The 27,637-nt window shown below is 49.7% G+C and overlaps 1 protein-coding gene across 1 annotated transcript; it reads right to left on the minus strand.

Moving 5' to 3' along the window:
• Positions 1-17: 17 nt before the first annotated feature.
• Positions 18-27,065, minus strand: LOC308610787 (spermatogenesis-associated protein 31D1-like; the record flags this gene model as incomplete). The annotated part of the gene is given in 6 exon segments (XM_081259796.1): positions 18-1,943; positions 1,947-3,665; positions 10,823-11,386; positions 11,489-12,257; positions 25,612-26,138; positions 26,241-27,065. Coding segments are annotated over 6 exon segments (6,330 nt in total).
• Positions 27,066-27,637: the final 572 nt, after the last annotated feature.

The following is a 27,637-nucleotide window of genomic DNA, read 5'->3' on the forward strand; positions in this document are numbered from 1 at the left end:
TTCTGGATGGGAAGTCTTCATCCCTGGAAATTCTGGGGCAGTGTTTTCTGTCTAGACAGTAGAGACAGATGTCTGAACACAGGGCCTTCAGCAGTGCTGAGCGCAGTGGTGGGTGCCTGGCCAGCTTGACGCCTGCGGGTGGGGCTTGGATGGGGCACAGGCTCCCTGTGGGACACTGGTGGGGGATGTTTGTGACACAGTCGCTGGTCCTTGAATGCCACAACTTTCTGGGAGTGTCTCTTCTTATCTCTGATCTGTCTTGTACTACTTGGAGGATAACTGTGGCCAGCAAAGATAGCTTCTTGATGGCAGGACTTGATATTTGTCAGTTTACAGGAGGGAGCCCTGTGGTTGAAAGGATGCCCCTGGACAGGCTCTGTCCAGACCTGCACTTGCGCCTTTTGCTGAGTTTTCCTAAACTGCACTGGGGAAGGAAGGGGCTCTTGAGAGTAGGTGACATCCATTGCATACTGACACCCCGGTTTCTCATCTAGGAACTTCCTGATGCCTGTCGCGATTTTCTGAGCTTCAGTTGTCCCAGTCAAGGCAGCTCTACTTTTAACTAGGCCTCTGTTCTGCACAGTTGATATGGGGCTGCCCTTTTCCTGGGCATCTTCTTGCCTTTTGTATTTTATCCCAGAAAAAAGCCATTGCAAGAAGTGCTTCATTCTTTTTCTGATATGGCCTTCAGGAAGAGGCTGTCCCTTCTGTGATAGGATCTGGGAAGACTTGCTCGCAAGTGTCTTCGCTAGTACCATCTCCTGAGTAGGGAAACGCTTCCTCCTAAGTTGGGATGTCCCGAACCCTTTATCCCCTCGATCAAGCTCTTCTGCCTTGGGCTCCAGAGGGCTCACTCTCTTTGCAGTTGGTGGGAAATTCTTATCCTGGCACCTCCTTAAGGCATGCTTAGGGACCCAAGGTTCCTGCTGCTGCTCCATCCTGATTCCTCTGTCCTCCAAATGGACATGCAGCACCTGGGAAGCTCCCATGTCCCCACCTGAGACACCCTGGGCATGAGTCAGTGAGGCCTCGTTAGTCAAGTTATCTGAAGCAAGGGATGCGTCAGTGGGTTGGCCTTGAGCCTGGCTATGCTCCCTGTTCTCCAGTTTAAAGTTCAACTCACTGAACAGTTGTTCTTTAAGGTCTAATGATTTAGGATCTTGGGGAACTGGTAATTTGGGTGGGGGGCTTCCAGTGGTCACGGTAGTTTCTACTTTATTCTCATTCACATTTATCATTTGGGAGCTCCCTGGCTTGCTAGTTGCCAACATGTCACTAGTTTTTAATTGAAGAGTGTCAAGCTCCTCAGCCGTGAATACCTCCCTAGACCATCTGGGCATTGAAACAGGTTCTGACTTCTCCACCTTTTTGCCCTGCTGCATTTCTCCTTTATCACTGGAACTCACACTCTTACGCTTTGGCTCATATCTGGCCCCAGCTTGCTTTGCAAGCAGCTTTTGGGGATCTCTGTTGTCTAGTTGAGTCTGTCTATGACCTGCTTTCCCTGTGATGCAGAGGGAGACAGGCAGACGAGTCTGTCTGGCATCCTTAATTCTCTGAACACCCTCTGCCAGCCCACGGTTGACATCAGAGCGTGGTTGTCTCAGGACCCTCTGTCCTCCTTTGCCCACAGGTGAGGTGGCAGGGAGAGAACGATCCAGGTCAGGGGCTGAATTTGTTGTTCCCACTTTGTCTCCATGGAGAGATGCAGAGCTTCCTCTCAAGGACTTGAAGCTCCCAGATTTGGAGTCTGCCTCAGAAATCACATTGGTTGAGGAGGGCAAGTTGGCATGAGACAAGGACTGGCATGAGGCATCTTTCAATTTAAAGATCTGGATGGATTCAAGGACCTTGCGGGGAAGGGCCCACAACATCCTCATAGGAAACCTTTTAATATGGGCTTCCAGCATCTGTTGTGAACTGGAATCAACAAAAGTCAGGTCCTAGAAGGTATTCAGGGGGTAGGCCTCACCCACTGATGAGGGCAAACTTCTCTGTTTTGTTTGGGTGTGGGATTTCACAGAAAGAAGCAATGTTTGCTTGATAGCATGCCATGAATTACGCACAGTCTCAGGGAGCCGACCCTCATGTATGTCCTCCAACTTCTTGCTCAAATGTACTTTTAGGACATTTTCAAGTTGTCTCCGACTTAGACTCTTTGCTGACACCCTTGAATTTTTCTCTGAGAGACTCACCATCTGACTGTTTAGGTCTTTCTCAGAGTCATACCCCAGATCCTTACCTGAAGAGCTCTTTGGGTCATTCAACAGGTGATCTTTTGGGCCATTCTCTAGGCTGTGTCCCAGATGTTTCCCCACATCTTCCTCTAGCTGGAACATTTCTGAGCTCCTCTCATGGAAGCTTCCAGTTTGGCTCAATCCAACATTTACATTTTTGCTGCTCTGACCCTTAAACACAGAGGTCAGTGAGACTCCATTATTGCTCTCCGACTCAGATGCCTCTGAAAAACCATTTGGAGGCAATCTCAGTGACACAGACTCGTAGATTCTGTGGGGCAGGCCCCACTCGTGCTGGATGAACCTCTTTCGAAGGTGATGCTCTAGTTTCTTCCGAAGTTCATCACTGAGAGGAAACTCCCCAGGAAGGACGGAGATTGAAACGTGGGCCTGGGGGGCCCAGTGGCGAGGAGTGTTAGGAGCTGATGGACAAAAGTCTTCCCGAGATCTTTGGACCACAGAGGGTAAACCCCACAAATTTTCCTGTTGTTTCTGCAAAATGTTCCATTCCAGCTGTTGAATTTCAGATGAGGAGGGAGACTCTGACTCCTCCTGAGGTCTGTGGAGACTTACTCCACAGATCCTAATCTGGGGTAGAAGATCAGATGGTATGCCTGGGAGTGGGGATTGAGGGTCGGCCTGGGACTGGACCTGAGTGAGAGGTAGGGGCTGAGATTGAGGCAGGGTTTGAGGCAAGGGTTCAGGCTGAATCTCAGGCAAGGACAGAGGCAGGGGATCGGGAAGCACTGGTGATTCTTGGCCTGTGGAGGCATTCGAGTTTCCATTGAAAATAAAGACTGAGGAACTGTCAGCCAAGACATGAACAGCAGAGGGCAAGGACTCGCTGTGCAGAGACGGGAGACCCCAGAAGAACTGGATAGGTTTTTGCTGTAAATGGTCCTCCAGGGTCTTAGGATATGGGGGCTGCTGATGCACATGCAGCTCCTTTGGTTTGTCTTTGCTGCTCCAAAAGGGAGGGCACACTGCCGAGTCATGCTTATCAGCAATTGACTCTGACATTTTCCATGAAGAATTTAGTTGGTAGTCTGGCCTAAGTTGTTCTGGAAAAGAATCTTTTCTCTTTTCCTTTTCCTTCCACATCAGGAAATCGCTCCTCTTTTGGATTTGTGTCTCCGGGAGTGTCGGGACATCAGGACTGAGAAATGAGAGGTTCCGAAGTTCATCACAGAGAGGAAACTCCCCAGGAAGGACGGAGATTGAAACATGGGCCTGGGGGGCCCAGTGGCGAGGAGTGTTAGGAGCTGATGGACAAAAGTCTTCTCGAGATCTTTGGACCACAGAGGGTAAACCCCACAAATTTTCCTGTTGTTTCTGCAAAATGTTCCATTCCAGCTGTTGAATTTCAGATGAGGAGAGAGACTCTGACTCCTCCTGAGGTCTGTGGAGACTTACTCCACAGATCCTATTCTGGGGTAGAGGATCAGATGGTATGCCTGGGAGTGGGGATTGAGGGTCGGCCTGGGACTGGACCTGAGTGAGAGGTAGGGGCTGAGATTGAGGCAGGGTTTGAGGCAAGGGTTCAGGCTGAATCTCAGGCAAGGACAGAGGCAGGGGATCGGGAAGCACTGGTGATTCTTGGCCTGTGGAGACATTCGAGTTTCCATTGAAAATAAAGACTGAGGAACTGTCAGCCAAGACATGAACAGCAGAGGGCAAGGACTCGCTGTGCAGAGACGGGAGACCCCAGAAGAACTGGATAGGTTTTTGCTGTAAATGGTCCTCCAGGGTCTTAGGATATGGGGGCTGCTGATGCACATGCAGCTCCTTTGGTTTGTCTTTGCTGCTCCAAAAGGGAGGGCACACTGCCGAGTCATGCTTATCAGCAATTGACTCTGACATTTTCCATGAAGAATTTAGTTGGTAGTCTGGCCTAAGTTGTTCTGGAAAAGAATCTTTTCTCTTTTCCTTTTCCTTCCACATCAGGAAATCGCTCCTCTTTTGGATTTGTGTCTCCGGGAGTGTCGGGACATCAGGACTGAGAAATGAGAGGTTCCGAAGTTCATCACAGAGAGGAAACTCCCCAGGAAGGACGGAGATTGAAACATGGGCCTGGGGGGCCCAGTGGCGAGGAGTGTTAGGAGCTGATGGACAAAAGTCTTCTCGAGATCTTTGGACCACAGAGGGTAAACCCCACAAATTTTCCTGTTGTTTCTGCAAAATGTTCCATTCCAGCTGTTGAATTTCAGATGAGGAGAGAGACTCTGACTCCTCCTGAGGTCTGTGGAGACTTACTCCACAGATCCTAATATGCGGTAGAGGATCAGATGGTATGCCTGGGAGTGGGGATTGAGGGTCGGCCTGGGACTGGACCTGAGTGAGAGGTAGGGGCTGAGATTGAGGCAGGGTTTGAGGCAAGGGTTCAGGCTGAATCTCAGGCAAGGACAGAGGCAGGGGATCGGGAAGCACTGGTGATTCTTGGCCTGTGGAGGCATTCGAGTTTCCATTGAAAATAAAGACTGAGGAACTGTCAGCCAAGACATGAACAGCAGAGGGCAAGGACTCGCTGTGCAGAGACGGGAGACCCCAGAAGAACTGGATAGGTTTTTGCTGTAAATGGTCCTCCAGGGTCTTAGGATATGGGGGCTGCTGATGCACATGCAGCTCCTTTGGTTTGTCTTTGCTGCTCCAAAAGGGAGGGCACACTGCCGAGTCATGCTTATCAGCAATTGACTCTGACATTTTCCACAAAAGACCTATCTCCCCTACTTCTCTAAAGGATATAAAACATTCAGTGACGGGGGAGATGTGGGCTGCTATACATGTTCATTAAGGCTAAGCTAAGTGGCAGAAGACAAAGCCCACCTCCTCAAATTTCATCAGGGAGGAAATGGGCTTTCGGGCAGGGCGGGGCGGGGGTGGGGTGGCGGGGGTGGAAGGGGCACAATATCTATTTCTCAGCAAGAACTCCAGAGGACTGGTCACCTTTTAGCCAAAGCCAAAGGAAGCAATCAGTAAGAGCTGAACTATCTCCTTCCTTTCCCTTACACATAAGCCCTGAGTTACCCAAAACCCATGCCCCCAACACAGTACACAGTACACAGAAAAGATACACTATTATTAGATAAATATTTATTGGGGAGAATCAATAATCTCTACAAGGAAGGAGTTATTTCTGGATGGGAAGTCTTCATCCCTGGAAATTCTGGGGCAGTGTTTTCTGTCTAGACAGTAGAGACAGATGTCTGAACACAGGGCCTTCAGCAGTGCTGAGCGCAGTGGTGGGTGCCTGGCCAGCTTGACGCCTGCGGGTGGGGCTTGGATGGGGCACAGGCTCCCTGTGGGACACTGGTGGGGGATGTTTGTGACACAGTCGCTGGTCCTTGAATGCCACAACTTTCTGGGAGTGTCTCTTCTTATCTCTGATCTGTCTTGTACTACTTGGAGGATAACTGTGGCCAGCAAAGATAGCTTCTTGATGGCAGGACTTGATATTTGTCAGTTTACAGGAGGGAGCCCTGTGGTTGAAAGGATGCCCCTGGACAGGCTCTGTCCAGACCTGCACTTGCGCCTTTTGCTGAGTTTTCCTAAACTGCACTGGGGAAGGAAGGGGCTCTTGAGAGTAGGTGACATCCATTGCATACTGACACCCCGGTTTCTCATCTAGGAACTTCCTGATGCCTGTCGCGATTTTCTGAGCTTCAGTTGTCCCAGTCAAGGCAGCTCTACTTTTAACTAGGCCTCTGTTCTGCACAGTTGATATGGGGCTGCCCTTTTCCTGGGCATCTTCTTGCCTTTTGTATTTTATCCCAGAAAAAAGCCATTGCAAGAAGTGCTTCATTCTTTTTCTGATATGGCCTTCAGGAAGAGGCTGTCCCTTCTGTGATAGGATCTGGGAAGACTTGCTCGCAAGTGTCTTCGCTAGTACCATCTCCTGAGTAGGGAAACGCTTCCTCCTAAGTTGGGATGTCCCGAACCCTTTATCCCCTCGATCAAGCTCTTCTGCCTTGGGCTCCAGAGGGCTCACTCTCTTTGCAGTTGGTGGGAAATTCTTATCCTGGCACCTCCTTAAGGCATGCTTAGGGACCCAAGGTTCCTGCTGCTGCTCCATCCTGATTCCTCTGTCCTCCAAATGGACATGCAGCACCTGGGAAGCTCCCATGTCCCCACCTGAGACACCCTGGGCATGAGTCAGTGAGGCCTCGTTAGTCAAGTTATCTGAAGCAAGGGATGCGTCAGTGGGTTGGCCTTGAGCCTGGCTATGCTCCCTGTTCTCCAGTTTAAAGTTCAACTCACTGAACAGTTGTTCTTTAAGGTCTAATGATTTAGGATCTTGGGGAACTGGTAATTTGGGTGGGGGGCTTCCAGTGGTCACGGTAGTTTCTACTTTATTCTCATTCACATTTATCATTTGGGAGCTCCCTGGCTTGCTAGTTGCCAACATGTCACTAGTTTTTAATTGAAGAGTGTCAAGCTCCTCAGCCGTGAATACCTCCCTAGACCATCTGGGCATTGAAACAGGTTCTGACTTCTCCACCTTTTTGCCCTGTTGCATTTCTCCTTTATCACTGGAACTCACACTCTTACGCTTTGGCTCATATCTGGCCCCAGCTTGCTTTGCAAGCAGCTTTTGGGGATCTCTGTTGTCTAGTTGAGTCTGTCTATGACCTGCTTTCCCTGTGATGCAGAGGGAGACAGGCAGACGAGTCTGTCTGGCATCCTTAATTCTCTGAACACCCTCTGCCAGCCCACGGTTGACATCAGAGCGTGGTTGTCTCAGGACCCTCTGTCCTCCTTTGCCCACAGGTGAGGTGGCAGGGAGAGAACGATCCAGGTCAGGGGCTGAATTTGTTGTTCCCACTTTGTCTCCATGGAGAGATGCAGAGCTTCCTCTCAAGGACTTGAAGCTCCCAGATTTGGAGTCTGCCTCAGAAATCACATTGGTTGAGGAGGGCAAGTTGGCATGAGACAAGGACTGGCATGAGGCATCTTTCAATTTAAAGATCTGGATGGATTCAAGGACCTTGCGGGGAAGGGCCCACAACATCCTCATAGGAAACCTTTTAATATGGGCTTCCAGCATCTGTTGTGAACTGGAATCAACAAAAGTCAGGTCCTAGAAGGTATTCAGGGGGTAGGCCTCACCCACTGATGAGGGCAAACTTCTCTGTTTTGTTTGGGTGTGGGATTTCACAGAAAGAAGCAATGTTTGCTTGATAGCATGCCATGAATTACGCACAGTCTCAGGGAGCCGACCCTCATGTATGTCCTCCAACTTCTTGCTCAAATGTACTTTTAGGACATTTTCAAGTTGTCTCCGACTTAGACTCTTTGCTGACACCCTTGAATTTTTCTCTGAGAGACTCACCATCTGACTGTTTAGGTCTTTCTCAGAGTCATACCCCAGATCCTTACCTGAAGAGCTCTTTGGGTCATTCAACAGGTGATCTTTTGGGCCATTCTCTAGGCTGTGTCCCAGATGTTTCCCCACATCTTCCTCTAGCTGGAACATTTCTGAGCTCCTCTCATGGAAGCTTCCAGTTTGGCTCAATCCAACATTTACATTTTTGCTGCTCTGACCCTTAAACACAGAGGTCAGTGAGACTCCATTATTGCTCTCCGACTCAGATGCCTCTGAAAAACCATTTGGAGGCAATCTCAGTGACACAGACTCGTAGATTCTGTGGGGCAGGCCCCACTCGTGCTGGATGAACCTCTTTCGAAGGTGATGCTCTAGTTTCTTCCGAAGTTCATCACTGAGAGGAAACTCCCCAGGAAGGACGGAGATTGAAACGTGGGCCTGGGGGGCCCAGTGGCGAGGAGTGTTAGGAGCTGATGGACAAAAGTCTTCCCGAGATCTTTGGACCACAGAGGGTAAACCCCACAAATTTTCCTGTTGTTTCTGCAAAATGTTCCATTCCAGCTGTTGAATTTCAGATGAGGAGGGAGACTCTGACTCCTCCTGAGGTCTGTGGAGACTTACTCCACAGATCCTAATCTGGGGTAGAAGATCAGATGGTATGCCTGGGAGTGGGGATTGAGGGTCGGCCTGGGACTGGACCTGAGTGAGAGGTAGGGGCTGAGATTGAGGCAGGGTTTGAGGCAAGGGTTCAGGCTGAATCTCAGGCAAGGACAGAGGCAGGGGATCGGGAAGCACTGGTGATTCTTGGCCTGTGGAGGCATTCGAGTTTCCATTGAAAATAAAGACTGAGGAACTGTCAGCCAAGACATGAACAGCAGAGGGCAAGGACTCGCTGTGCAGAGACGGGAGACCCCAGAAGAACTGGATAGGTTTTTGCTGTAAATGGTCCTCCAGGGTCTTAGGATATGGGGGCTGCTGATGCACATGCAGCTCCTTTGGTTTGTCTTTGCTGCTCCAAAAGGGAGGGCACACTGCCGAGTCATGCTTATCAGCAATTGACTCTGACATTTTCCACAAAAGACCTATCTCCCCTACTTCTCTAAAGGATATAAAACATTCAGTGACGGGGGAGATGTGGGCTGCTATACATGTTCATTAAGGCTAAGCTAAGTGGCAGAAGACAAAGCCCACCTCCTCAAATTTCATCAGGGAGGAAATGGGCTTTCGGGCAGGGCGGGGCGGGGGTGGGGTGGCGGGGGTGGAAGGGGCACAATATCTATTTCTCAGCAAGAACTCCAGAGGACTGGTCACCTTTTAGCCAAAGCCAAAGGAAGCAATCAGTAAGAGCTGAACTATCTCCTTCCTTTCCCTTACACATAAGCCCTGAGTTACCCAAAACCCATGCCCCCAACACAGTACACAGTACACAGAAAAGATACACTATTATTAGATAAATATTTATTGGGGAGAATCAATAATCTCTACAAGGAAGGAGTTATTTCTGGATGGGAAGTCTTCATCCCTGGAAATTCTGGGGCAGTGTTTTCTGTCTAGACAGTAGAGACAGATGTCTGAACACAGGGCCTTCAGCAGTGCTGAGCGCAGTGGTGGGTGCCTGGCCAGCTTGACGCCTGCGGGTGGGGCTTGGATGGGGCACAGGCTCCCTGTGGGACACTGGTGGGGGATGTTTGTGACACAGTCGCTGGTCCTTGAATGCCACAACTTTCTGGGAGTGTCTCTTCTTATCTCTGATCTGTCTTGTACTACTTGGAGGATAACTGTGGCCAGCAAAGATAGCTTCTTGATGGCAGGACTTGATATTTGTCAGTTTACAGGAGGGAGCCCTGTGGTTGAAAGGATGCCCCTGGACAGGCTCTGTCCAGACCTGCACTTGCGCCTTTTGCTGAGTTTTCCTAAACTGCACTGGGGAAGGAAGGGGCTCTTGAGAGTAGGTGACATCCATTGCATACTGACACCCCGGTTTCTCATCTAGGAACTTCCTGATGCCTGTCGCGATTTTCTGAGCTTCAGTTGTCCCAGTCAAGGCAGCTCTACTTTTAACTAGGCCTCTGTTCTGCACAGTTGATATGGGGCTGCCCTTTTCCTGGGCATCTTCTTGCCTTTTGTATTTTATCCCAGAAAAAAGCCATTGCAAGAAGTGCTTCATTCTTTTTCTGATATGGCCTTCAGGAAGAGGCTGTCCCTTCTGTGATAGGATCTGGGAAGACTTGCTCGCAAGTGTCTTCGCTAGTACCATCTCCTGAGTAGGGAAACGCTTCCTCCTAAGTTGGGATGTCCCGAACCCTTTATCCCCTCGATCAAGCTCTTCTGCCTTGGGCTCCAGAGGGCTCACTCTCTTTGCAGTTGGTGGGAAATTCTTATCCTGGCACCTCCTTAAGGCATGCTTAGGGACCCAAGGTTCCTGCTGCTGCTCCATCCTGATTCCTCTGTCCTCCAAATGGACATGCAGCACCTGGGAAGCTCCCATGTCCCCACCTGAGACACCCTGGGCATGAGTCAGTGAGGCCTCGTTAGTCAAGTTATCTGAAGCAAGGGATGCGTCAGTGGGTTGGCCTTGAGCCTGGCTATGCTCCCTGTTCTCCAGTTTAAAGTTCAACTCACTGAACAGTTGTTCTTTAAGGTCTAATGATTTAGGATCTTGGGGAACTGGTAATTTGGGTGGGGGGCTTCCAGTGGTCACGGTAGTTTCTACTTTATTCTCATTCACATTTATCATTTGGGAGCTCCCTGGCTTGCTAGTTGCCAACATGTCACTAGTTTTTAATTGAAGAGTGTCAAGCTCCTCAGCCGTGAATACCTCCCTAGACCATCTGGGCATTGAAACAGGTTCTGACTTCTCCACCTTTTTGCCCTGTTGCATTTCTCCTTTATCACTGGAACTCACACTCTTACGCTTTGGCTCATATCTGGCCCCAGCTTGCTTTGCAAGCAGCTTTTGGGGATCTCTGTTGTCTAGTTGAGTCTGTCTATGACCTGCTTTCCCTGTGATGCAGAGGGAGACAGGCAGACGAGTCTGTCTGGCATCCTTAATTCTCTGAACACCCTCTGCCAGCCCACGGTTGACATCAGAGCGTGGTTGTCTCAGGACCCTCTGTCCTCCTTTGCCCACAGGTGAGGTGGCAGGGAGAGAACGATCCAGGTCAGGGGCTGAATTTGTTGTTCCCACTTTGTCTCCATGGAGAGATGCAGAGCTTCCTCTCAAGGACTTGAAGCTCCCAGATTTGGAGTCTGCCTCAGAAATCACATTGGTTGAGGAGGGCAAGTTGGCATGAGACAAGGACTGGCATGAGGCATCTTTCAATTTAAAGATCTGGATGGATTCAAGGACCTTGCGGGGAAGGGCCCACAACATCCTCATAGGAAACCTTTTAATATGGGCTTCCAGCATCTGTTGTGGACTGGAATCAACAAAAGTCAGGTCCTGGAAGGTATTCAGGGGGTAGGCCTCACCCACTGATGAGGGCAAACTTCTCTGTTTTGTTTGGGTGTGGGATTTCACAGAAAGAAGCAATGTTTGCTTGATAGCATGCCATGAATTACGCACAGTCTCAGGGAGCCGACCCTCATGTATGTCCTCCAACTTCTTGCTCAAATGTACTTTTAGGACATTTTCAAGTTGTCTCCGACTTAGACTCTTTGCTGACACCCTTGAATTTTTCTCTGAGAGACTCACCATCTGACTGTTTAGGTCTTTCTCAGAGTCATACCCCAGATCCTTACCTGAAGAGCTCTTTGGGTCATTCAACAGGTGATCTTTTGGGCCATTCTCTAGGCTGTGTCCCAGATGTTTCCCCACATCTTCCTCTAGCTGGAACATTTCTGAGCTCCTCTCATGGAAGCTTCCAGTTTGGCTCAATCCAACATTTACATTTTTGCTGCTCTGACCCTTAAACACAGAGGTCAGTGAGACTCCATTATTGCTCTCCGACTCAGATGCCTCTGAAAAACCATTTGGAGGCAATCTCAGTGACACAGACTCGTAGATTCTGTGGGGCAGGCCCCACTCGTGCTGGATGAACCTCTTTCGAAGGTGATGCTCTAGTTTCTTCCGAAGTTCATCACTGAGAGGAAACTCCCCAGGAAGGACGGAGATTGAAACGTGGGCCTGGGGGGCCCAGTGGCGAGGAGTGTTAGGAGCTGATGGACAAAAGTCTTCCCGAGATCTTTGGACCACAGAGGGTAAACCCCACAAATTTTCCTGTTGTTTCTGCAAAATGTTCCATTCCAGCTGTTGAATTTCAGATGAGGAGGGAGACTCTGACTCCTCCTGAGGTCTGTGGAGACTTACTCCACAGATCCTAATCTGGGGTAGAAGATCAGATGGTATGCCTGGGAGTGGGGATTGAGGGTCGGCCTGGGACTGGACCTGAGTGAGAGGTAGGGGCTGAGATTGAGGCAGGGTTTGAGGCAAGGGTTCAGGCTGAATCTCAGGCAAGGACAGAGGCAGGGGATCGGGAAGCACTGGTGATTCTTGGCCTGTGGAGGCATTCGAGTTTCCATTGAAAATAAAGACTGAGGAACTGTCAGCCAAGACATGAACAGCAGAGGGCAAGGACTCGCTGTGCAGAGACGGGAGACCCCAGAAGAACTGGATAGGTTTTTGCTGTAAATGGTCCTCCAGGGTCTTAGGATATGGGGGCTGCTGATGCACATGCAGCTCCTTTGGTTTGTCTTTGCTGCTCCAAAAGGGAGGGCACACTGCCGAGTCATGCTTATCAGCAATTGACTCTGACATTTTCCACAAAAGACCTATCTCCCCTACTTCTCTAAAGGATATAAAACATTCAGTGACGGGGGAGATGTGGGCTGCTATACATGTTCATTAAGGCTAAGCTAAGTGGCAGAAGACAAAGCCCACCTCCTCAAATTTCATCAGGGAGGAAATGGGCTTTCGGGCAGGGCGGGGCGGGGGTGGGGTGGCGGGGGTGGAAGGGGCACAATATCTATTTCTCAGCAAGAACTCCAGAGGACTGGTCACCTTTTAGCCAAAGCCAAAGGAAGCAATCAGTAAGAGCTGAACTATCTCCTTCCTTTCCCTTACACATAAGCCCTGAGTTACCCAAAACCCATGCCCCCAACACAGTACACAGTACACAGAAAAGATACACTATTATTAGATAAATATTTATTGGGGAGAATCAATAATCTCTACAAGGAAGGAGTTATTTCTGGATGGGAAGTCTTCATCCCTGGAAATTCTGGGGCAGTGTTTTCTGTCTAGACAGTAGAGACAGATGTCTGAACACAGGGCCTTCAGCAGTGCTGAGCGCAGTGGTGGGTGCCTGGCCAGCTTGACGCCTGCGGGTGGGGCTTGGATGGGGCACAGGCTCCCTGTGGGACACTGGTGGGGGATGTTTGTGACACAGTCGCTGGTCCTTGAATGCCACAACTTTCTGGGAGTGTCTCTTCTTATCTCTGATCTGTCTTGTACTACTTGGAGGATAACTGTGGCCAGCAAAGATAGCTTCTTGATGGCAGGACTTGATATTTGTCAGTTTACAGGAGGGAGCCCTGTGGTTGAAAGGATGCCCCTGGACAGGCTCTGTCCAGACCTGCACTTGCGCCTTTTGCTGAGTTTTCCTAAACTGCACTGGGGAAGGAAGGGGCTCTTGAGAGTAGGTGACATCCATTGCATACTGACACCCCGGTTTCTCATCTAGGAACTTCCTGATGCCTGTCGCGATTTTCTGAGCTTCAGTTGTCCCAGTCAAGGCAGCTCTACTTTTAACTAGGCCTCTGTTCTGCACAGTTGATATGGGGCTGCCCTTTTCCTGGGCATCTTCTTGCCTTTTGTATTTTATCCCAGAAAAAAGCCATTGCAAGAAGTGCTTCATTCTTTTTCTGATATGGCCTTCAGGAAGAGGCTGTCCCTTCTGTGATAGGATCTGGGAAGACTTGCTCGCAAGTGTCTTCGCTAGTACCATCTCCTGAGTAGGGAAACGCTTCCTCCTAAGTTGGGATGTCCCGAACCCTTTATCCCCTCGATCAAGCTCTTCTGCCTTGGGCTCCAGAGGGCTCACTCTCTTTGCAGTTGGTGGGAAATTCTTATCCTGGCACCTCCTTAAGGCATGCTTAGGGACCCAAGGTTCCTGCTGCTGCTCCATCCTGATTCCTCTGTCCTCCAAATGGACATGCAGCACCTGGGAAGCTCCCATGTCCCCACCTGAGACACCCTGGGCATGAGTCAGTGAGGCCTCGTTAGTCAAGTTATCTGAAGCAAGGGATGCGTCAGTGGGTTGGCCTTGAGCCTGGCTATGCTCCCTGTTCTCCAGTTTAAAGTTCAACTCACTGAACAGTTGTTCTTTAAGGTCTAATGATTTAGGATCTTGGGGAACTGGTAATTTGGGTGGGGGGCTTCCAGTGGTCACGGTAGTTTCTACTTTATTCTCATTCACATTTATCATTTGGGAGCTCCCTGGCTTGCTAGTTGCCAACATGTCACTAGTTTTTAATTGAAGAGTGTCAAGCTCCTCAGCCGTGAATACCTCCCTAGACCATCTGGGCATTGAAACAGGTTCTGACTTCTCCACCTTTTTGCCCTGTTGCATTTCTCCTTTATCACTGGAACTCACACTCTTACGCTTTGGCTCATATCTGGCCCCAGCTTGCTTTGCAAGCAGCTTTTGGGGATCTCTGTTGTCTAGTTGAGTCTGTCTATGACCTGCTTTCCCTGTGATGCAGAGGGAGACAGGCAGACGAGTCTGTCTGGCATCCTTAATTCTCTGAACACCCTCTGCCAGCCCACGGTTGACATCAGAGCGTGGTTGTCTCAGGACCCTCTGTCCTCCTTTGCCCACAGGTGAGGTGGCAGGGAGAGAACGATCCAGGTCAGGGGCTGAATTTGTTGTTCCCACTTTGTCTCCATGGAGAGATGCAGAGCTTCCTCTCAAGGACTTGAAGCTCCCAGATTTGGAGTCTGCCTCAGAAATCACATTGGTTGAGGAGGGCAAGTTGGCATGAGACAAGGACTGGCATGAGGCATCTTTCAATTTAAAGATCTGGATGGATTCAAGGACCTTGCGGGGAAGGGCCCACAACATCCTCATAGGAAACCTTTTAATATGGGCTTCCAGCATCTGTTGTGAACTGGAATCAACAAAAGTCAGGTCCTAGAAGGTATTCAGGGGGTAGGCCTCACCCACTGATGAGGGCAAACTTCTCTGTTTTGTTTGGGTGTGGGATTTCACAGAAAGAAGCAATGTTTGCTTGATAGCATGCCATGAATTACGCACAGTCTCAGGGAGCCGACCCTCATGTATGTCCTCCAACTTCTTGCTCAAATGTACTTTTAGGACATTTTCAAGTTGTCTCCGACTTAGACTCTTTGCTGACACCCTTGAATTTTTCTCTGAGAGACTCACCATCTGACTGTTTAGGTCTTTCTCAGAGTCATACCCCAGATCCTTACCTGAAGAGCTCTTTGGGTCATTCAACAGGTGATCTTTTGGGCCATTCTCTAGGCTGTGTCCCAGATGTTTCCCCACATCTTCCTCTAGCTGGAACATTTCTGAGCTCCTCTCATGGAAGCTTCCAGTTTGGCTCAATCCAACATTTACATTTTTGCTGCTCTGACCCTTAAACACAGAGGTCAGTGAGACTCCATTATTGCTCTCCGACTCAGATGCCTCTGAAAAACCATTTGGAGGCAATCTCAGTGACACAGACTCGTAGATTCTGTGGGGCAGGCCCCACTCGTGCTGGATGAACCTCTTTCGAAGGTGATGCTCTAGTTTCTTCCGAAGTTCATCACTGAGAGGAAACTCCCCAGGAAGGACGGAGATTGAAACGTGGGCCTGGGGGGCCCAGTGGCGAGGAGTGTTAGGAGCTGATGGACAAAAGTCTTCCCGAGATCTTTGGACCACAGAGGGTAAACCCCACAAATTTTCCTGTTGTTTCTGCAAAATGTTCCATTCCAGCTGTTGAATTTCAGATGAGGAGGGAGACTCTGACTCCTCCTGAGGTCTGTGGAGACTTACTCCACAGATCCTAATCTGGGGTAGAAGATCAGATGGTATGCCTGGGAGTGGGGATTGAGGGTCGGCCTGGGACTGGACCTGAGTGAGAGGTAGGGGCTGAGATTGAGGCAGGGTTTGAGGCAAGGGTTCAGGCTGAATCTCAGGCAAGGACAGAGGCAGGGGATCGGGAAGCACTGGTGATTCTTGGCCTGTGGAGGCATTCGAGTTTCCATTGAAAATAAAGACTGAGGAACTGTCAGCCAAGACATGAACAGCAGAGGGCAAGGACTCGCTGTGCAGAGACGGGAGACCCCAGAAGAACTGGATAGGTTTTTGCTGTAAATGGTCCTCCAGGGTCTTAGGATATGGGGGCTGCTGATGCACATGCAGCTCCTTTGGTTTGTCTTTGCTGCTCCAAAAGGGAGGGCACACTGCCGAGTCATGCTTATCAGCAATTGACTCTGACATTTTCCACAAAAGACCTATCTCCCCTACTTCTCTAAAGGATATAAAACATTCAGTGACGGGGGAGATGTGGGCTGCTATACATGTTCATTAAGGCTAAGCTAAGTGGCAGAAGACAAAGCCCACCTCCTCAAATTTCATCAGGGAGGAAATGGGCTTTCGGGCAGGGCGGGGCGGGGGTGGGGTGGCGGGGGTGGAAGGGGCACAATATCTATTTCTCAGCAAGAACTCCAGAGGACTGGTCACCTTTTAGCCAAAGCCAAAGGAAGCAATCAGTAAGAGCTGAACTATCTCCTTCCTTTCCCTTACACATAAGCCCTGAGTTACCCAAAACCCATGCCCCCAACACAGTACACAGTACACAGAAAAGATACACTATTATTAGATAAATATTTATTGGGGAGAATCAATAATCTCTACAAGGAAGGAGTTATTTCTGGATGGGAAGTCTTCATCCCTGGAAATTCTGGGGCAGTGTTTTCTGTCTAGACAGTAGAGACAGATGTCTGAACACAGGGCCTTCAGCAGTGCTGAGCGCAGTGGTGGGTGCCTGGCCAGCTTGACGCCTGCGGGTGGGGCTTGGATGGGGCACAGGCTCCCTGTGGGACACTGGTGGGGGATGTTTGTGACACAGTCGCTGGTCCTTGAATGCCACAACTTTCTGGGAGTGTCTCTTCTTATCTCTGATCTGTCTTGTACTACTTGGAGGATAACTGTGGCCAGCAAAGATAGCTTCTTGATGGCAGGACTTGATATTTGTCAGTTTACAGGAGGGAGCCCTGTGGTTGAAAGGATGCCCCTGGACAGGCTCTGTCCAGACCTGCACTTGCGCCTTTTGCTGAGTTTTCCTAAACTGCACTGGGGAAGGAAGGGGCTCTTGAGAGTAGGTGACATCCATAGCATACTGACACCCCGGTTTCTCATCTAGGAACTTCCTGATGCCTGTCGCGATTTTCTGAGCTTCAGTTGTCCCAGTCAAGGCAGCTCTACTTTTAACTAGGCCTCTGTTCTGCACAGTTGATATGGGGCTGCCCTTTTCCTGGGCATCTTCTTGCCTTTTGTATTTTATCCCAGAAAAAAGCCATTGCAAGAAGTGCTTCATTCTTTTTCTGATATGGCCTTCAGGAAGAGGCTGTCCCTTCTGTGATAGCATCTGGGAAGACTTGCTCGCAAGTGTCTTCGCTAGTACCATCTCCTGAGTAGGGAAACGCTTCCTCCTAAGTTGGGATGTCCCGAACCCTTTATCCCCTCGATCAAGCTCTTCTGCCTTGGGCTCCAGAGGGCTCACTCTCTTTGCAGTTGGTGGGAAATTCTTATCCTGGCACCTCCTTAAGGCATGCTTAGGGACCCAAGGTTCCTGCTGCTGCTCCATCCTGATTCCTCTGTCCTCCAAATGGACATGCAGCACCTGGGAAGCTCCCATGTCCCCACCTGAGACACCCTGGGCATGAGTCAGTGAGGCCTCGTTAGTCAAGTTATCTGAAGCAAGGGATGCGTCAGTGGGTTGGCCTTGAGCCTGGCTATGCTCCCTGTTCTCCAGTTTAAAGTTCAACTCACTGAACAGTTGTTCTTTAAGGTCTAATGATTTAGGATCTTGGGGAACTGGTAATTTGGGTGGGGGGCTTCCAGTGGTCACGGTAGTTTCTACTTTATTCTCATTCACATTTATCATTTGGGAGCTCCCTGGCTTGCTAGTTGCCAACATGTCACTAGTTTTTAATTGAAGAGTGTCAAGCTCCTCAGCCGTGAATACCTCCCTAGACCATCTGGGCATTGAAACAGGTTCTGACTTCTCCACCTTTTTGCCCTGTTGCATTTCTCCTTTATCACTGGAACTCACACTCTTACGCTTTGGCTCATATCTGGCCCCAGCTTGCTTTGCAAGCAGCTTTTGGGGATCTCTGTTGTCTAGTTGAGTCTGTCTATGACCTGCTTTCCCTGTGATGCAGAGGGAGACAGGCAGACGAGTCTGTCTGGCATCCTTAATTCTCTGAACACCCTCTGCCAGCCCACGGTTGACATCAGAGCGTGGTTGTCTCAGGACCCTCTGTCCTCCTTTGCCCACAGGTGAGGTGGCAGGGAGAGAACGATCCAGGTCAGGGGCTGAATTTGTTGTTCCCACTTTGTCTCCATGGAGAGATGCAGAGCTTCCTCTCAAGGACTTGAAGCTCCCAGATTTGGAGTCTGCCTCAGAAATCACATTGGTTGAGGAGGGCAAGTTGGCATGAGACAAGGACTGGCATGAGGCATCTTTCAATTTAAAGATCTGGATGGATTCAAGGACCTTGCGGGGAAGGGCCCACAACATCCTCATAGGAAACCTTTTAATATGGGCTTCCAGCATCTGTTGTGGACTGGAATCAACAAAAGTCAGGTCCTAGAAGGTATTCAGGGGGTAGGCCTCACCCACTGATGAGGGCAAACTTCTCTGTTTTGTTTGGGTGTGGGATTTCACAGAAAGAAGCAATGTTTGCTTGATAGCATGCCATGAATTACGCACAGTCTCAGGGAGCCGACCCTCATGTATGTCCTCCAACTTCTTGCTCAAATGTACTTTTAGGACATTTTCAAGTTGTCTCCGACTTAGACTCTTTGCTGACACCCTTGAATTTTTCTCTGAGAGACTCACCATCTGACTGTTTAGGTCTTTCTCAGAGTCATACCCCAGATCCTTACCTGAAGAGCTCTTTGGGTCATTCAACAGGTGATCTTTTGGGCCATTCTCTAGGCTGTGTCCCAGATGTTTCCCCACATCTTCCTCTAGCTGGAACATTTCTGAGCTCCTCTCATGGAAGCTTCCAGTTTGGCTCAATCCAACATTTACATTTTTGCTGCTCTGACCCTTAAACACAGAGGTCAGTGAGACTCCATTATTGCTCTCCGACTCAGATGCCTCTGAAAAACCATTTGGAGGCAATCTCAGTGACACAGACTCGTAGATTCTGTGGGGCAGGCCCCACTCGTGCTGGATGAACCTCTTTCGAAGGTGATGCTCTAGTTTCTTCCGAAGTTCATCACTGAGAGGAAACTCCCCAGGAAGGACGGAGATTGAAACGTGGGCCTGGGGGGCCCAGTGGCGAGGAGTGTTAGGAGCTGATGGACAAAAGTCTTCCCGAGATCTTTGGACCACAGAGGGTAAACCCCACAAATTTTCCTGTTGTTTCTGCAAAATGTTCCATTCCAGCTGTTGAATTTCAGATGAGGAGGGAGACTCTGACTCCTCCTGAGGTCTGTGGAGACTTACTCCACAGATCCTAATCTGGGGTAGAAGATCAGATGGTATGCCTGGGAGTGGGGATTGAGGGTCGGCCTGGGACTGGACCTGAGTGAGAGGTAGGGGCTGAGATTGAGGCAGGGTTTGAGGCAAGGGTTCAGGCTGAATCTCAGGCAAGGACAGAGGCAGGGGATCGGGAAGCACTGGTGATTCTTGGCCTGTGGAGGCATTCGAGTTTCCATTGAAAATAAAGACTGAGGAACTGTCAGCCAAGACATGAACAGCAGAGGGCAAGGACTCGCTGTGCAGAGACGGGAGACCCCAGAAGAACTGGATAGGTTTTTGCTGTAAATGGTCCTCCAGGGTCTTAGGATATGGGGGCTGCTGATGCACATGCAGCTCCTTTGGTTTGTCTTTGCTGCTCCAAAAGGGAGGGCACACTGCCGAGTCATGCTTATCAGCAATTGACTCTGACATTTTCCACAAAAGACCTATCTCCCCTACTTCTCTAAAGGATATAAAACATTCAGTGACGGGGGAGATGTGGGCTGCTATACATGTTCATTAAGGCTAAGCTAAGTGGCAGAAGACAAAGCCCACCTCCTCAAATTTCATCAGGGAGGAAATGGGCTTTCGGGCAGGGCGGGGCGGGGGTGGGGTGGCGGGGGTGGAAGGGGCACAATATCTATTTCTCAGCAAGAACTCCAGAGGACTGGTCACCTTTTAGCCAAAGCCAAAGGAAGCAATCAGTAAGAGCTGAACTATCTCCTTCCTTTCCCTTACACATAAGCCCTGAGTTACCCAAAACCCATGCCCCCAACACAGTACACAGTACACAGAAAAGATACACTATTATTAGATAAATATTTATTGGGGAGAATCAATAATCTCTACAAGGAAGGAGTTATTTCTGGATGGGAAGTCTTCATCCCTGGAAATTCTGGGGCAGTGTTTTCTGTCTAGACAGTAGAGACAGATGTCTGAACACAGGGCCTTCAGCAGTGCTGAGCGCAGTGGTGGGTGCCTGGCCAGCTTGACGCCTGCGGGTGGGGCTTGGATGGGGCACAGGCTCCCTGTGGGACACTGGTGGGGGATGTTTGTGACACAGTCGCTGGTCCTTGAATGCCACAACTTTCTGGGAGTGTCTCTTCTTATCTCTGATCTGTCTTGTACTACTTGGAGGATAACTGTGGCCAGCAAAGATAGCTTCTTGATGGCAGGACTTGATATTTGTCAGTTTACAGGAGGGAGCCCTGTGGTTGAAAGGATGCCCCTGGACAGGCTCTGTCCAGACCTGCACTTGCGCCTTTTGCTGAGTTTTCCTAAACTGCACTGGGGAAGGAAGGGGCTCTTGAGAGTAGGTGACATCCATAGCATACTGACACCCCGGTTTCTCATCTAGGAACTTCCTGATGCCTGTCGCGATTTTCTGAGCTTCAGTTGTCCCAGTCAAGGCAGCTCTACTTTTAACTAGGCCTCTGTTCTGCACAGTTGATATGGGGCTGCCCTTTTCCTGGGCATCTTCTTGCCTTTTGTATTTTATCCCAGAAAAAAGCCATTGCAAGAAGTGCTTCATTCTTTTTCTGATATGGCCTTCAGGAAGAGGCTGTCCCTTCTGTGATAGCATCTGGGAAGACTTGCTCGCAAGTGTCTTCGCTAGTACCATCTCCTGAGTAGGGAAACGCTTCCTCCTAAGTTGGGATGTCCCGAACCCTTTATCCCCTCGATCAAGCTCTTCTGCCTTGGGCTCCAGAGGGCTCACTCTCTTTGCAGTTGGTGGGAAATTCTTATCCTGGCACCTCCTTAAGGCATGCTTAGGGACCCAAGGTTCCTGCTGCTGCTCCATCCTGATTCCTCTGTCCTCCAAATGGACATGCAGCACCTGGGAAGCTCCCATGTCCCCACCTGAGACACCCTGGGCATGAGTCAGTGAGGCCTCGTTAGTCAAGTTATCTGAAGCAAGGGATGCGTCAGTGGGTTGGCCTTGAGCCTGGCTATGCTCCCTGTTCTCCAGTTTAAAGTTCAACTCACTGAACAGTTGTTCTTTAAGGTCTAATGATTTAGGATCTTGGGGAACTGGTAATTTGGGTGGGGGGCTTCCAGTGGTCACGGTAGTTTCTACTTTATTCTCATTCACATTTATCATTTGGGAGCTCCCTGGCTTGCTAGTTGCCAACATGTCACTAGTTTTTAATTGAAGAGTGTCAAGCTCCTCAGCCGTGAATACCTCCCTAGACCATCTGGGCATTGAAACAGGTTCTGACTTCTCCACCTTTTTGCCCTGTTGCATTTCTCCTTTATCACTGGAACTCACACTCTTACGCTTTGGCTCATATCTGGCCCCAGCTTGCTTTGCAAGCAGCTTTTGGGGATCTCTGTTGTCTAGTTGAGTCTGTCTATGACCTGCTTTCCCTGTGATGCAGAGGGAGACAGGCAGACGAGTCTGTCTGGCATCCTTAATTCTCTGAACACCCTCTGCCAGCCCACGGTTGACATCAGAGCGTGGTTGTCTCAGGACCCTCTGTCCTCCTTTGCCCACAGGTGAGGTGGCAGGGAGAGAACGATCCAGGTCAGGGGCTGAATTTGTTGTTCCCACTTTGTCTCCATGGAGAGATGCAGAGCTTCCTCTCAAGGACTTGAAGCTCCCAGATTTGGAGTCTGCCTCAGAAATCACATTGGTTGAGGAGGGCAAGTTGGCATGAGACAAGGACTGGCATGAGGCATCTTTCAATTTAAAGATCTGGATGGATTCAAGGACCTTGCGGGGAAGGGCCCACAACATCCTCATAGGAAACCTTTTAATATGGGCTTCCAGCATCTGTTGTGGACTGGAATCAACAAAAGTCAGGTCCTAGAAGGTATTCAGGGGGTAGGCCTCACCCACTGATGAGGGCAAACTTCTCTGTTTTGTTTGGGTGTGGGATTTCACAGAAAGAAGCAATGTTTGCTTGATAGCATGCCATGAATTACGCACAGTCTCAGGGAGCCGACCCTCATGTATGTCCTCCAACTTCTTGCTCAAATGTACTTTTAGGACATTTTCAAGTTGTCTCCGACTTAGACTCTTTGCTGACACCCTTGAATTTTTCTCTGAGAGACTCACCATCTGACTGTTTAGGTCTTTCTCAGAGTCATACCCCAGATCCTTACCTGAAGAGCTCTTTGGGTCATTCAACAGGTGATCTTTTGGGCCATTCTCTAGGCTGTGTCCCAGATGTTTCCCCACATCTTCCTCTAGCTGGAACATTTCTGAGCTCCTCTCATGGAAGCTTCCAGTTTGGCTCAATCCAACATTTACATTTTTGCTGCTCTGACCCTTAAACACAGAGGTCAGTGAGACTCCATTATTGCTCTCCGACTCAGATGCCTCTGAAAAACCATTTGGAGGCAATCTCAGTGACACAGACTCGTAGATTCTGTGGGGCAGGCCCCACTCGTGCTGGATGAACCTCTTTCGAAGGTGATGCTCTAGTTTCTTCCGAAGTTCATCACTGAGAGGAAACTCCCCAGGAAGGACGGAGATTGAAACGTGGGCCTGGGGGGCCCAGTGGCGAGGAGTGTTAGGAGCTGATGGACAAAAGTCTTCCCGAGATCTTTGGACCACAGAGGGTAAACCCCACAAATTTTCCTGTTGTTTCTGCAAAATGTTCCATTCCAGCTGTTGAATTTCAGATGAGGAGGGAGACTCTGACTCCTCCTGAGGTCTGTGGAGACTTACTCCACAGATCCTAATCTGGGGTAGAAGATCAGATGGTATGCCTGGGAGTGGGGATTGAGGGTCGGCCTGGGACTGGACCTGAGTGAGAGGTAGGGGCTGAGATTGAGGCAGGGTTTGAGGCAAGGGTTCAGGCTGAATCTCAGGCAAGGACAGAGGCAGGGGATCGGGAAGCACTGGTGATTCTTGGCCTGTGGAGGCATTCGAGTTTCCATTGAAAATAAAGACTGAGGAACTGTCAGCCAAGACATGAACAGCAGAGGGCAAGGACTCGCTGTGCAGAGACGGGAGACCCCAGAAGAACTGGATAGGTTTTTGCTGTAAATGGTCCTCCAGGGTCTTAGGATATGGGGGCTGCTGATGCACATGCAGCTCCTTTGGTTTGTCTTTGCTGCTCCAAAAGGGAGGGCACACTGCCGAGTCATGCTTATCAGCAATTGACTCTGACATTTTCCACAAAAGACCTATCTCCCCTACTTCTCTAAAGGATATAAAACATTCAGTGACGGGGGAGATGTGGGCTGCTTTACATGTTCATTAAGGCTAAGCTAAGTGGCAGAAGACAAAGCCCACCTCCTCAAATTTCATCAGGGAGGAAATGGGCTTTCGGGCAGGGCGGGGCGGGGGTGGGGTGGCGGGGGTGGAAGGGGCACAATATCTATTTCTCAGCAAGAACTCCAGAGGACTGGTCACCTTTTAGCCAAAGCCAAAGGAAGCAATCAGTAAGAGCTGAACTATCTCCTTCCTTTCCCTTACACATAAGCCCTGAGTTACCCAAAACCCATGCCCCCAACACAGTACACAGTACACAGAAAAGATACACTATTATTAGATAAATATTTATTGGGGAGAATCAATAATCTCTACAAGGAAGGAGTTATTTCTGGATGGGAAGTCTTCATCCCTGGAAATTCTGGGGCAGTGTTTTCTGTCTAGACAGTAGAGACAGATGTCTGAACACAGGGCCTTCAGCAGTGCTGAGCGCAGTGGTGGGTGCCTGGCCAGCTTGACGCCTGCGGGTGGGGCTTGGATGGGGCACAGGCTCCCTGTGGGACACTGGTGGGGGATGTTTGTGACACAGTCGCTGGTCCTTGAATGCCACAACTTTCTGGGAGTGTCTCTTCTTATCTCTGATCTGTCTTGTACTACTTGGAGGATAACTGTGGCCAGCAAAGATAGCTTCTTGATGGCAGGACTTGATATTTGTCAGTTTACAGGAGGGAGCCCTGTGGTTGAAAGGATGCCCCTGGACAGGCTCTGTCCAGACCTGCACTTGCGCCTTTTGCTGAGTTTTCCTAAACTGCACTGGGGAAGGAAGGGGCTCTTGAGAGTAGGTGACATCCATTGCATACTGACACCCCGGTTTCTCATCTAGGAACTTCCTGATGCCTGTCGCGATTTTCTGAGCTTCAGTTGTCCCAGTCAAGGCAGCTCTACTTTTAACTAGGCCTCTGTTCTGCACAGTTGATATGGGGCTGCCCTTTTCCTGGGCATCTTCTTGCCTTTTGTATTTTATCCCAGAAAAAAGCCATTGCAAGAAGTGCTTCATTCTTTTTCTGATATGGCCTTCAGGAAGAGGCTGTCCCTTCTGTGATAGGATCTGGGAAGACTTGCTCGCAAGTGTCTTCGCTAGTACCATCTCCTGAGTAGGGAAACGCTTCCTCCTAAGTTGGGATGTCCCGAACCCTTTATCCCCTCGATCAAGCTCTTCTGCCTTGGGCTCCAGAGGGCTCACTCTCTTTGCAGTTGGTGGGAAATTCTTATCCTGGCACCTCCTTAAGGCATGCTTAGGGACCCAAGGTTCCTGCTGCTGCTCCATCCTGATTCCTCTGTCCTCCAAATGGACATGCAGCACCTGGGAAGCTCCCATGTCCCCACCTGAGACACCCTGGGCATGAGTCAGTGAGGCCTCGTTAGTCAAGTTATCTGAAGCAAGGGATGCGTCAGTGGGTTGGCCTTGAGCCTGGCTATGCTCCCTGTTCTCCAGTTTAAAGTTCAACTCACTGAACAGTTGTTCTTTAAGGTCTAATGATTTAGGATCTTGGGGAACTGGTAATTTGGGTGGGGGGCTTCCAGTGGTCACGGTAGTTTCTACTTTATTCTCATTCACATTTATCATTTGGGAGCTCCCTGGCTTGCTAGTTGCCAACATGTCACTAGTTTTTAATTGAAGAGTGTCAAGCTCCTCAGCCGTGAATACCTCCCTAGACCATCTGGGCATTGAAACAGGTTCTGACTTCTCCACCTTTTTGCCCTGTTGCATTTCTCCTTTATCACTGGAACTCACACTCTTACGCTTTGGCTCATATCTGGCCCCAGCTTGCTTTGCAAGCAGCTTTTGGGGATCTCTGTTGTCTAGTTGAGTCTGTCTATGACCTGCTTTCCCTGTGATGCAGAGGGAGACAGGCAGACGAGTCTGTCTGGCATCCTTAATTCTCTGAACACCCTCTGCCAGCCCACGGTTGACATCAGAGCGTGGTTGTCTCAGGACCCTCTGTCCTCCTTTGCCCACAGGTGAGGTGGCAGGGAGAGAACGATCCAGGTCAGGGGCTGAATTTGTTGTTCCCACTTTGTCTCCATGGAGAGATGCAGAGCTTCCTCTCAAGGACTTGAAGCTCCCAGATTTGGAGTCTGCCTCAGAAATCACATTGGTTGAGGAGGGCAAGTTGGCATGAGACAAGGACTGGCATGAGGCATCTTTCAATTTAAAGATCTGGATGGATTCAAGGACCTTGCGGGGAAGGGCCCACAACATCCTCATAGGAAACCTTTTAATATGGGCTTCCAGCATCTGTTGTGGACTGGAATCAACAAAAGTCAGGTCCTGGAAGGTATTCAGGGGGTAGGCCTCACCCACTGATGAGGGCAAACTTCTCTGTTTTGTTTGGGTGTGGGATTTCACAGAAAGAAGCAATGTTTGCTTGATAGCATGCCATGAATTACGCACAGTCTCAGGGAGCCGACCCTCATGTATGTCCTCCAACTTCTTGCTCAAATGTACTTTTAGGACATTTTCAAGTTGTCTCCGACTTAGACTCTTTGCTGACACCCTTGAATTTTTCTCTGAGAGACTCACCATCTGACTGTTTAGGTCTTTCTCAGAGTCATACCCCAGATCCTTACCTGAAGAGCTCTTTGGGTCATTCAACAGGTGATCTTTTGGGCCATTCTCTAGGCTGTGTCCCAGATGTTTCCCCACATCTTCCTCTAGCTGGAACATTTCTGAGCTCCTCTCATGGAAGCTTCCAGTTTGGCTCAATCCAACATTTACATTTTTGCTGCTCTGACCCTTAAACACAGAGGTCAGTGAGACTCCATTATTGCTCTCCGACTCAGATGCCTCTGAAAAACCATTTGGAGGCAATCTCAGTGACACAGACTCGTAGATTCTGTGGGGCAGGCCCCACTCGTGCTGGATGAACCTCTTTCGAAGGTGATGCTCTAGTTTCTTCCGAAGTTCATCACTGAGAGGAAACTCCCCAGGAAGGACGGAGATTGAAACGTGGGCCTGGGGGGCCCAGTGGCGAGGAGTGTTAGGAGCTGATGGACAAAAGTCTTCCCGAGATCTTTGGACCACAGAGGGTAAACCCCACAAATTTTCCTGTTGTTTCTGCAAAATGTTCCATTCCAGCTGTTGAATTTCAGATGAGGAGGGAGACTCTGACTCCTCCTGAGGTCTGTGGAGACTTACTCCACAGATCCTAATCTGGGGTAGAAGATCAGATGGTATGCCTGGGAGTGGGGATTGAGGGTCGGCCTGGGACTGGACCTGAGTGAGAGGTAGGGGCTGAGATTGAGGCAGGGTTTGAGGCAAGGGTTCAGGCTGAATCTCAGGCAAGGACAGAGGCAGGGGATCGGGAAGCACTGGTGATTCTTGGCCTGTGGAGGCATTCGAGTTTCCATTGAAAATAAAGACTGAGGAACTGTCAGCCAAGACATGAACAGCAGAGGGCAAGGACTCGCTGTGCAGAGACGGGAGACCCCAGAAGAACTGGATAGGTTTTTGCTGTAAATGGTCCTCCAGGGTCTTAGGATATGGGGGCTGCTGATGCACATGCAGCTCCTTTGGTTTGTCTTTGCTGCTCCAAAAGGGAGGGCACACTGCCGAGTCATGCTTATCAGCAATTGACTCTGACATTTTCCACAAAAGACCTATCTCCCCTACTTCTCTAAAGGATATAAAACATTCAGTGACGGGGGAGATGTGGGCTGCTTTACATGTTCATTAAGGCTAAGCTAAGTGGCAGAAGACAAAGCCCACCTCCTCAAATTTCATCAGGGAGGAAATGGGCTTTCGGGCAGGGCGGGGCGGGGGTGGGGTGGCGGGGGTGGAAGGGGCACAATATCTATTTCTCAGCAAGAACTCCAGAGGACTGGTCACCTTTTAGCCAAAGCCAAAGGAAGCAATCAGTAAGAGCTGAACTATCTCCTTCCTTTCCCTTACACATAAGCCCTGAGTTACCCAAAACCCATGCCCCCAACACAGTACACAGTACACAGAAAAGATACACTATTATTAGATAAATATTTATTGGGGAGAATCAATAATCTCTACAAGGAAGGAGTTATTTCTGGATGGGAAGTCTTCATCCCTGGAAATTCTGGGGCAGTGTTTTCTGTCTAGACAGTAGAGACAGATGTCTGAACACAGGGCCTTCAGCAGTGCTGAGCGCAGTGGTGGGTGCCTGGCCAGCTTGACGCCTGCGGGTG

This window comes from Mesoplodon bidens, assembly GCF_964165515.1.
Source record: "Mesoplodon bidens genome assembly, contig: HAP1_SCAFFOLD_929, whole genome shotgun sequence".
Lineage (NCBI taxonomy): Eukaryota > Metazoa > Chordata > Mammalia > Artiodactyla > Ziphiidae > Mesoplodon > Mesoplodon bidens.